Genomic DNA, 12,285 nt, shown 5'->3' on the forward strand with positions numbered 1-12,285 from the left:
AATTTTCAAAATGCTCAGCTGTTAGTGGTACTGGAACTGGAGGTATGTTTGGCTAAAATAAGGAGGACTGGTTGCAAGTTAAGAAACTGATGCTCTAGATTAGGAGTCAGCAAACTTCAGCCCACCTTATGTTTTATAGTTTTATTGGAACACAGCTCTGTGCATTCATTACATACTGTGAATGGCTGCCTTTACAATCAAGGGCAGAGTCGAATAGTGGTGACAAAGACCATTATGGACACAAAGCCTAAAACATTTACTACCTGGCTGTTCATAAAACAAGTTTGCTGACCCTAGGTCCCTCCCCCCACCTCATGCTGTGCTGTTGAATGAACATCAAGGCCACTGAGAGATAGTGTAGGGCTTGTGAGAAAATCTTCTGCCTTGGTAATTTGTACTGTTTCCATAAAACTCCTTGCCCTGGAGATTATCTGTCTTCTGCCATGGCAGGAGACCAAAGATTTATTCTCAAGCAAGGATAAAAAAAATCTCTGGACAGGGGGACACTAATTATCATTGCAGGGATTTCTCTTACTAAATATAGATGGCTAGTGTTCACATGGTGAATTTGAAGAACTCCGCCCTCTCTGACGCTGACCCCCACTCCCAGAATACTGCCCTCCTAGGATGCAGGAGTGGGATGCCAGGGTATGGGAAATCAGACTATCCCAGAAGAACTGAAGATCCTGAAATTGTCCCAATTAGATTATCCCACAGTGAAGCTCTGAGTGAAAAAGCCCCACTCTTGTGCTCAGAGCTCCCAAAATGCTTTTCAATCCCCACTTTTATGCTGCAGTAGACAACCAAGGCATCTGAGGCAAGTATTTAATAACGCAGGATAGAGATCAAAACCAACAGGCCAAAGCATCTTGGAGGAAAAGGGAGAAAAAAGCTCAAATAAATAAGATAGCATAAAAAAGGGCCACTCAGAAAAAAGAAATTACATGATAGAATTGAAAAACTCTACCCAATAAAAGGATTAGATGGTAACTGTGAGGATCTCACTTTTAAGAAGCAAAGCTAGGAGACAAGCACCCTATCTGGCTCACCTCTCACCCTAGTACCGAATACTGTCACCCACCTCTGAGCAGGTGTTATGTGTGCTGCTGCTACAGGCATGCAGAGTTCACAGCATTTGGGGCAAGAAGAAACTAGAAATAAATTTATAATTCATTTAAGTGCTGAAATACTGTGGGTGTGTGGCTTCTTATGTTCAGCCTGAGGCAGATATTTAACTACTCATCTCAGCAGCCCCTCCCTAATCTGACAGGTTCCTTAGCAGCCCTGGAGACTATCTCATGAATCCGAGTTGGCACTCTCCCATGCGCTTGGAAGACATAAGTACCCAACACCTCAGACCTACCTTGGAGGGCAGACCATGGATCACCCTATAAATGTGATCTCTTTTAGTCTTCACAATGACCATGTGAAGTAGCTATTACTATTTCCATTTTTCAGAGAAGAAAACTAAAGCTCAGAAAGTTTTTAAGTAACTTTCTTAGTGTTAGAGCCAGAATTCAAACCAGCTTTGTCTACCTGACCGACTATACCGCCCTTTTCATTATACAAGCTTCCTACTCCCTGAACCAATTAACCACCATTTGCAGATAAGCCCACCATACTCACAGCCTTGTAATTAGTTATATAATAAGAGGGGTAAGGAATTTTTTTTCTAGTGTTTTGTGTTTTTATAGGACTTCCTAAACTTCTCATCTCCAGAGTACCCAACACAAGGCTTCACACTGACAGGTACTCAGCAAGACTTGCTGACTAGTTCGTGGGTGCAGCTAGGAGCTCCTCACAAGCTGACTTACCTTCCTGGCTACCAACTGGATAGCATCATCCTCAAAGGCCTTTATATGTTTGAGTCGGGACACTAGGATCTGCTGCAGTTGGCTGTGAGTATAGGGTTGGAAGGACATCCTGGTAAGACCCTAGGGAGCCAAGATGACAGAGAAACAAGTTCACTGATTGCCCACTGATGGTCCTGGTAGAAAGCCACCCTCAAGTCCCCAAACCTGATTTCAAGTGCCATGTAACAGTTCATACATTTCATCCTGGAACTACCACTGCTTCCAGCTCCTTTCACTACTGACAATGGCCAGTGTGTCCTGTGGGGCAGTAGCTCTTAACTCTTTTTTCATTTAGCCTAAAAGAAACGTTTATTCTACCAGAATCATTTAGAGTAGATGAAAGCAGAGGTGCTCTACTCAGAGTGGGTGGGAGGATCTTCGGCTCTGCAATATGCACAGGGGCAACTCCTGGCTTCACTCCTCACACCTGTGTTGTGCTTCCTGCTGACCACAAGGCCCACAAGGGCAGAGGCCACACCTGCCTTTCACTGCTACACTCCAATGCATCTAACACTGCCTGGCAAGAATGAGTACCTACATATTTTTTAAAAAATAATTAAACCTGCAGGGCTCTGTGCATTGCAAGAGTATGCTGGGAGCAGAACACCAAGAAGGTATGTTTGCCAAGAGTCATGCAGCAGTGGTGTATTTAAATCTAACATAGAGATTATAAGAAATTTTAGAAACCACATTTCTTACTTTTCCCCTTTCAGTTTGCTGTGTATTCACTTATGCAGACTCCTTGGCCCTGCCTGTGGATCTGTTAGAACAGCTTGAGAATGGCCCTAGGACTTACCAGTCGGCTTGACACCCGGTTCATCATGATGCGCTCTGGCAGATCCATGGTGTTGGCAATGGTCAGGACCACAAGCCGGGCCTCTTTGTGAGTGGGCCAGTCAAACAGATTATACATTACATCTTGTTTCTGAGTCCACAAAAGGTCAAGCTGCCAGGGAGAGTGGAGAGAGATGCAGTGTCAACCACAGAGACTGAGCCAAGGCCCAGAGTGAAGACCCATGACCACTGCTTCAGCTGCATGTGCTTCAGGTCACTTCATGAAAGCCCAAGGAGGTCGACGGACACAGGCCTCTTCCCACCAGATAAATGATAACGGGAGCCAGGACTTCCTGCCCACCCAGCACTGGCTCCGAGAACATCATGGTGAGGAACCCCACTTTTCTGGTCCTCCAAGGGCACCTCCTTACCTCGTCCACAAGCAGCACAGTGGTTTCCTGAGAGGTCCCTTGGGAGCAGAACCGCTCTGCCAGCAGTTTTACTGCATGGTTAGCTGTTGCCTTTTGGCCTGTCAGGTTCTACAATGGAGGGAAAAACAGGTATGCTAAACTGTAAGGATTTTACTTTCCTGGGCTTAAAGTTAAATTTGCAAGTAGAGTAAATTATTTAGTCTGAGGACTTCACTATCCTAAACTGCCATCTACGCTAGTCTTAACTGTAATTTGGAAGGAGAAGAAAAGGTACCAAGAGATAACAAAGAAAGTCTGTGGATTTGAAATGCAAATAAGCCACAACACCTCCCAGAAGGCCCTCCACAATCATTACTACAAAACTATTTATACCTGGGCATTACCTGTTGCAAGATAATAGCTACAAAACTATTTATAACTGGGCATTACCTGTTGCAAGAGCGAGGTTCAAACCCTGACCTACCTCTAACCCCTCTTCCAGTTTGTGACACTGGCCCTGTGTGCAAATAGTTTCACCATGTTAATAAGTCCTGGCTTCCAATAATTATATATAGTTCCTTGACTTTAAAGTCCTTGAGAGTTAAGAGTTCAGCCTTCACTGTCCTTGTTACCTCTACATAAAGGACAATACCTGTCATGTAATAAACATGTAATATGTACTAAATTAAGTGAATCTTTCCCTCTTTATGTGCCACCAAGAAACTGTGTTTTCCAAAAAGCCCAAACAGCTTTGCTCACCTGTAAGATTTGCACATAAACTTGGTGGGGTTCTGTCAGCTTCATGCCATTGACCTCAATGTATTGAAAGGGAGGAACATCACTTGCTTGGGCTGCCTGCAGCAGGCAGCGTATCACTTCATGCACAGTGGCAGTCTTCCCTGTCCCAGGGACCCCAGAGATGTACATGCATCTAGTACAAGAAGGGAAGCCCATGAATTAGGTCTGTGTCAGCAGTCTCACACTATCACCAGTAAGAGGGGTGGGAACGTATACTGAAGGAAGAACCAAAACCCCTAAAATGTGGAGGTAGGTGTAGTCAGACCCATCCTTGGAAGCTAGTCGAAGCAGGACGTGTTTATATAGAATCATTCATCCCACAAGCAATGCTACATGCAAACTGCCTACCCAAAGAAGGCCAGATTCATTTTCTCTAAAAGACAGAATTCCAATTTCTATAGAATTACTTTGACACCAAATGTTGCTTCAGAATCTTTGGGCTTCAGCAACAGTTTTGTCTGTTCTCCTGACGCTGGGGAAAGACTGTTGGCTGAACCAATGCACATGAGGTGGTATACTAGCAGGGGCCTTTCCCCCAACCATCGTGCCTGCCTCAGCCTGACTCACCCTCCAGTATGGTCAAGGAGTTTGCTTTCCACAAAGTTGTAGATGTCTTGGAATTCCTGTTCCCGACAGGGAAGAGACTCAGGTACAGCAGAAACATGCAGCCTACAGTTGGTGGTAAATGAGGGAAAAGGGGGACCTTAGAAGCATTTCACCATTTACTCAATAATAAATGGAAAAGACATGTCTATAGTTTCTACATGAAACCTCAATCACGAATCCAAGAGAATGCCTTCATTCTCAAATATCTTCACTTGACCTCAGAATCTTTCTCCACCTAAACCACCCAATTCAGTGGTACTAATCAAGGGTACATATCGCCAATCAAGGGTACATATCACCTGGAGAACTTTCCCCAAACCACATGGCTAGACCTCATCCCACAAGAGATTCTGATTCAGCTGATTTCTGGCAGGATCTAGGCTTATGTACTTTGAACAAGTCCCCACATAGTTCTAAAAGGTACCATAACTGAGAGGTGTCCTGATGAATCACTTTCCCTCTCTGAGAAAATGGTGACAGAATCTGTCCATGTTAGTGCACCCAGACACTACTTGATAGGTTTTTTCTAATGTAAACGCATTCATTTTACTCTCCACCTTTAACATGTACACGAATGACTGCAAATTACTCCCATGTTGTGTGAATGAAAGCTGAGGCCATTTCTGCCTCTCTGAAAGGGCCCCACAAGCAGTGTCACCTCAGCCGGGCCTCCTCAAGCATGCTGGATGGCTCCTGGGCAGCCAGGTTTCGGCTTCGGATCTGGGGGGTGCCGTGACGTGGTGTTCTTGGCTTGGGCTATATTCAAAAAAAAGAGAACATATTTCAGAAATAAAAAACAAAGCAAAACCCATTTCACATCAGCAAAACTGATTTATGATTATCTGATAAAAAGAAAAAGGTGGTAAATTCCTCTTTGTTCCTTTTATATAAAGTACCATGATTCTTCCTCTCTCTCCTCACATTACACATACACTTTGTTCATATTCCAAACATAATCTCTTTTTTTTCTAATTTACATACAGTATTAGGCTTTAAAAACAATGTCAATATGAATAAAGAATAAATTAAAGTATGGATTAAATACTACTTAAAAGTAAGTTATTATCTTGAAAGAAATAAAAGCAATTATTAAGAAATCCTAACTACTCTGTTCAAACATAGGGTAGAGCAGAAGGCATAAACTGGGCTTGAGTCATAGGATCCTCTGCTAGATTTGTTTGAAAATATGGTCAAACTTTAGCTCAGGACTTCCATAGTCCATAATACAGCACCTGGAGAAACCTCACCAGATTTTTCACTATAAACTCCAAGGTCTACTGTTCTGTCTAGAACAACTCTTCGGTATAGAACAACCCTATTCTTTTTTTCCTGGCTACTGGCTCTCTAGAGCAGGCCTGCCACCCCATCTTCATGGTTTTTCCAAAAAGTTCTCCTTTCTATGGGGGCACTTAACCTACCCACCCTCTGCTTCCTGTCAGACTATAAAGTGATAATAATGTCTCCACCCCTTCCTCAGGCAGAATGCATTTAGACCCTGTTTAATGGTTCTACATCTATTACCTAGGATAAAACAGGAAAAGTATAACAAAACTTTGCTGAGAAGGTATCAAAAAAGTTGGTGGACTACAAGTCTCTTTTATTATACTAAAGATGCCCTTGCACCCTATATCCCTTCCTCTGGGTGGGACCCAGGAGATGCAATCAAACCAGAACCCGGTGAACTATTTGCATAATAAGAAACACCAGGAAAGATTGCCACTAGTCCAAATGTGATGTTGGATTTCCTTCCCTAGAGGTCTTTCTTTGACTTCATTCCAAACCCAGTCACTTTTCTTGATATGGAAAAATGGAGATCAGCTTTAGAAAGTCTCCTAATAAGGCTTTTCCAAACTGTGTTCTAAAGAACAATATCCTCCATGAAAAAACTTGCTGGTCAAAGACACATGCTAAATCTCTCTTGGAAGGTCACAATAACATTAATAAATTAATGGCCTCGAGAAATCATGAAACCATCTTAACTTTGTTTAATCCAAACATTTCTCAAGAGTAATTGAACCCAGGAAGATCCTCTTTTCTTAATAGCTTTCAGTGTTCTGCTAAAGTTCCACAGGAAGCAGAAGAGACATCCATTTATCTCATCCATTTCACTATTACACAATTCATTACCAACACCTAAGTTAGGCTCCTTGTTTCTCAGGTGTGTTAGTGGCACAACAAAGTCAACAACATGGCTCAGCAGTCCTGGGTTCAATACCCACTGAGCACTGATGATGCATGTCCAAAGCACTTGACTAGCTTTGGCAGGAAATGCAAAGATAAGGAGCTAATTCTTGTCTTTCCCTCAGAAAGTTGGCACTTGACCATTTGGTTCTGTATCTTAAAAGGAACTTGAACTCAAATTCACTGTCTATTGTTAAAATAGCCATACAACCCAAAGCAATCTAAAGATTCAGTGCAATCCCTATCAAAACACTAAGAAATAAGCTAACCAATGTATTAGGGAACCATCAAACAGATTTCTAAGGCCTAAGTATTAAAGGTTTCATTAATTCTGGAAGTCTCAAAATGGCCACCCATGAAAAACTTAAAAAAAAAAACTAAGTTAAATACTAAACAATTGGTATCTGCATTTCTGTTGAAGAATAAGCAAAATGCTTACCTTTTCATCTTCTTTGGTGCTAGGTGCCCACCAGAATGTGGATTGCCCCCCAACTCTTTTCTTTGCATAACACATCTTATGTAAATAAAATGTATCCCTTTGAATTTCTGTTTCTCTTGCCCATCTCCTCTAGGATATAAAAACTTTGTATAACTTGGGCTCTTTGAAACATACCTCCTACCCCACCTATATGAGTTATACCTTCCTGGGTCTAGAGCTAAAACTTTGGCTCATATAAAACTCTTTTATTTCAAAGTTATTTTTTGAATTTTTCATCAACAATACCAATGGCATTTTTCAATGAACTAGAGCAAGTAATCCTAAAATTTGTATGGAACCACAAAATCCTCTGAACAGCCAAAGCAACCTTGAGAAAGAAGAATAAAGCTGGAGGTATCACATGTTCTGATTTCAAACTATATCACAAAGCTCTAATAATCAAGACAGTATGGTACTACCACAAAAACAGACACACAGATCAAAGGACAGAATACAGAGCCCAGAAATAAACCCACACTTATATGGTTAATTAATATGTGACAGAGGAAGCAAGAATATACAATGGGGAAAAGACAGACTGGACATCTACCTGAAAGAGAATGAAACTGAACCATTGTCTTATACCATACACAATAATAAACTCAAAATGGATTAAAAACCTAAATACAGGACCTGAAACAATAAGACTCCTAGAAAAAAAACATAGGCAGTAAACTCCTGAACATCAGCATTATAATTTTTTTCTAGATATATCTTGCCAGGCAAGGAAAACAAAAGCAAAAATAAACAAGCAGGGCCACATCAAACTAAAAAGCCTCAGCACACAAAAAGAAACCATCAATTTAATGAAAAGGCAATGTACTATATGGGAGAATATGTTTGCAAATAATAGGGAGCTAATATCCAAAATATATAAAGTACTCATACAACTTGACACTAAAAAAAAAAATTTTAAATCTGATTAAAAAAAATTCTGATTAGAAAATGGGCAGAGGACACAAATAAGCATTATTCCAAATAAGAAATACAGATGACCAACAGACACATGAAAAAATATTCAACATCACTAATCATCAGGGAAATGTAAATCAAAACCACAATATCACCCCACACCAGTCAGAATGGCTAGTTATCAAAAAAAAAAAAAGAACAAATGTAGAAAGGATATGGAGAAAAGGGAACCCTCTTATGCTGCTGGTGGCATTGAAAATTGGTGCAGCCACTATGGAAGGCAATATGGAGGTTTCTCAAAAAGCTAAAAAATAGAAATACCATATGACCCAGTAATTCCACTCCTGGGAATTTACACAAAGAAAACAAAATCACCAACTTGAAAAGATGTATGTACTATGATTATTGCAGCATTATTTATAATAGCCAAGATACAGAAGCAACCTAGGTGTCCAACAATAAATGAATGACTAAAGATGTGATACATATATACAATGGAATATTACTCAGACATTAAAAAAAAAGAAATATTGCCATTTGTGACAACATGGATGGACTCAAAGGGTGTTATGCTAAATGAAGTAAGCCAGACAGAGAAAGACAAATACCATATGATTTCATTTATATGTGAAATCTAAAATACAAATGAACAAACACGCAGAAACTTATAAATACAGAAAAGACTGGTGGTTGCCATAGGAGAAAAGGTGAAATGGATAAAGAGGTGAAATGGATAAATACCCAATTCTAAAATAAATTAGTCGCAAGGCTGAAAGTACAACATAGGGAATATAGTCAATAATATTGTAATATCTTTGTATGTTGATGGATGGTGGCTACAAGTATGGTGATTAGCATTTAGTAATGTACATAACTGATGAAACATTTTGCTCAGTTGAAACAATACTGGATATCAACTATATTTCAAATATATATATATAAAGTCTAGAAAATTTTTAAAAATCACTATGTACTGAATTCATTTTCAGCCCTGGGGTTCACTTATATGCTTTCCTTCATAAACATGTCAAGCAGAATAGCTCTGAATATGACAGACCTATGCTTAGAATGAGCTGTTATGATGTGAGCTCAGCCACCACAATTTTTAAACTGAGAGAGTGATGCTTCACTGGAAAATACACCTAAAAGAACCTTACAGTTTTCTTTGGTGTCTTGGAAGGGGTCTGTAAGGATGACTTCATGGAAGAGCGCAGATTCCTGGACACCCTTCTGGGCATTCTCCTTGGAAGGGGTGGTGTAGAAGCCTCTTCCTCCTCACTCTCAGAATCTGAAATCTCTGCTGCTGGGAGAAACTCCTCCTCCTCTTGGTCACTTTTACTATTGCCTAAAAATCTGAATGGTGGGACACATTATTTCTGGTAATTCAGTGTTTTAAGTCTAAATAAGACGTTCCCTAACAGGTCAGTGCAGATTAGAGGCATTGTAGAGTCTCTCCTGCAACCAAGCAATATAGGATGTGTTCCTCTTCTTGGACCCTTGCTACTGAGATGCTCTACTAAAAGTTTAATTTATATTATCTCATTCAATCCCTCAACACTTTTTTGACTTGTATATTATTATTCCCATTTTATAGATGAGGAAACTTGAGACTTGGAAAGGTTAAATAATCTTACAAAGGTGTAACCTAGGTGCTAAATGACAAAGGTCAGGTTCAAATCCAAGTCTATCAGAATTAAAGTTCATGCTTTTAGGCACCCCAATAACAACCTTGGTAAGTGTGATGATTAAAAGGTCCTGGGAGACACCTTAGCCCAGGGCAATGTTTCTTGTCTTTTTGAAATGATGACATTTATGTGAAATTAATATAATTCCAGACATACTAGGTAAAAGGTGAATTTAAATGGAATAGCAAACAATAATCGAGGAACATAAGAGGCTTGAAGACATAAGATTATAAATACAAAGTTGGCAGTGACAAATGTTTTTTCTGCCTGCCAAGAAGCAGTCTCACCGAAGATGCTGCCTAATCCGATTCATAGTCAAGAGAGAAGTCTTTCTGCGGATACAGTGGGGTGTAGAGGTGGCTTCATCCTGAACTTCTGGTTCTTTTGCCTCCCTGCAAGGTATCACAGAAGGTTATGGGAAGCTGTTTTAGGCACTGTTTTTACAGCCACTTTGGAAGGATCTAGCTAATCACACTTTGCTAAAAAGTTTATAATTGAAGTTTGACTCAAACCCAGAAATTGAAGTTTTAAATCAAACTCACCACTTCCCTAACTGGAGACCAGAATATACTAATCCCTGGCAGAGTTTCTTGTCCTTTTTGTTTCTGATGCAGCTATATATTCAACACAAAGTATCTACTAAGCAAACCTATTATGGGCCAGGTGCTGGGATATCTGAGCAATAAACACTGATATGTACTTTCTGGCTTATCATATATGTGCAAGCCCATTACTTACAAACGTTGTCTACTGTCAAACTGCAAAATTTACTCTAGATACATGACCTTACTGTACTATATGTGAGAATAGTTTCCAGTTTTTTTAAAAACTAAGAAACTGTTACAATGTGGCAAAACCCACAGAAATACAAAGAATTATTAGAGAATACTATCAGAATCTATATGCTAAAAAGCTGGAAAACCTAGAAGAAATGGACAACTTCCTAAAAAATACAACCTTCCAAGACTGACCAAGGAAGAAACAGAAAATCTAAACAGACCAATTACCAGCAACGAAATTGAAACAGTAATCAAAAAACTACCCAAGAACAAAACTCTCGGGCCAGATGGATTCACAGCTGAATTTTATCAGACATATAGAGAAGACATAATACCCATTCTCCTTAAAGTTTTCCAAAAAATAGAAGAGGAGGGAATACTTCCCAACTCATTCTACGAAGCCAGCATCACTCTAATATCAAAACCAGGCAAAGACCCCACCAAAAAAGAAAATTACAGACCAATATCCCTGATGAAAACAGATGCAAAAATACTCAACAAAATATTAGCAAACCGAATTCAAAAATACATCAAGAGGATCATACACCATGATCAAGGGGGATTCATCTCAGGGATGCAAGGATGGTACAACATTCGAAAATCCATCAACATCATCCACCACATCAACAAAAAGAAAGACAAAAACCACATGATCATCTCCATAGATGCTGAAAAAGCATTTGACAAAATTCAACATCCATTTATGATAAAAACTCTCAACAAAATAGGTACAGAGGGCAAGTACCTCAACATAATAAAGGCCATATATGACAAACCCACAGCCAACATCATACTTAACAGCAAGAAGCTGAAAACTTTCCCTCTAAGATCGGAAACAAGGCAGGGATGCCCACTCTCCCCACTGTTATTCAACATAGTGCTGGAGGTCCAGCCATGGCAATCAGACAAAACAAAGAAATACAAGGCATCCAGATGGTAAAGAAGTCGTCAAACTGTCACTATTTGCTGATGACATGATATTGTACATAAAAAACCCTGAAGACTCCACTCCAAAACTACTAGAACAAATGTCTGAATTCAGCAAAGTTGCAGGATACAAAATTAATACACAGAAATCTGTTGCATTCCTATACACTAACGATGAACTAGCAGAAAGAGAAATCAGGAAAACAATTTCATTCACAATTGCATCAAAAATAATAAAATACCTAGGAATAAACCTAACCAAGGAAGTGAAAGACCTATACCCTGAAAACTGCAAGACACTCTTAAGAGAAATTAAACAGGACACTAACAAATAGAAACTCATCCCATACTCTTGGCTAGGAAGAATTAATATTGTCAAAATGGCCATCCTGCCTAAAGCAATCTATAGATTCAGTGCAATCCCCATTAAAATACCAACAGCATTTTTCAATGAACTGGAACAAATAGTTTTAAAATTCATATGGAACCACAAAGGACCCCGAATACCCAAAGCAATCCTGAGAAGGAAGAATAAAGCAGGAGGGATCTCACTTCCCAACTTCAAGCTCTACTACAAAGCCACAGTAATCAAGACAATTTGGTACTGGCATAAGAACAGACCCATAGACCAATGGAACAGACTAGAGAGGCCAGATATTAACCCAAACATATATGGTCAATTAATATACGATAAAGGAGCCATGGACATACAATGGGGAAATGACAGCCTCTTCAACAGCTGGTGTTGGCAAAACTGGACAGCTACATGTAAGAGAATGAAACTGGATTATTGTCTAACCCCATACACAAAAGTATATTCAAAATGGATCAAAGACCTGAATGTAAGTCATGAAACCATAAAACTCTTAGAAAAAAACATGG

The 12,285-nt window shown here is 39.7% G+C and overlaps 1 protein-coding gene across 1 annotated transcript in view; it reads right to left on the reverse strand.

Annotated features, from left to right (window-relative positions):
- Positions 1-12,285, reverse strand: part of ORC1 (origin recognition complex subunit 1) — a 40,040-nt gene that overhangs the window by 6,799 nt on the left and 20,956 nt on the right. The window contains 8 exon segments of the mRNA XM_036893231.2: positions 1,815-1,934; positions 2,650-2,799; positions 3,059-3,166; positions 3,797-3,968; positions 4,403-4,504; positions 5,100-5,197; positions 9,170-9,365; positions 9,985-10,089. Coding sequence (XP_036749126.2) covers positions 1,815-1,934; positions 2,650-2,799; positions 3,059-3,166; positions 3,797-3,968; positions 4,403-4,504; positions 5,100-5,197; positions 9,170-9,365; positions 9,985-10,089 — 1,051 coding nt within the window.

Source organism: Manis pentadactyla, chromosome 4 (assembly GCF_030020395.1).
Source record: "Manis pentadactyla isolate mManPen7 chromosome 4, mManPen7.hap1, whole genome shotgun sequence".
Lineage (NCBI taxonomy): Eukaryota > Metazoa > Chordata > Mammalia > Pholidota > Manidae > Manis > Manis pentadactyla.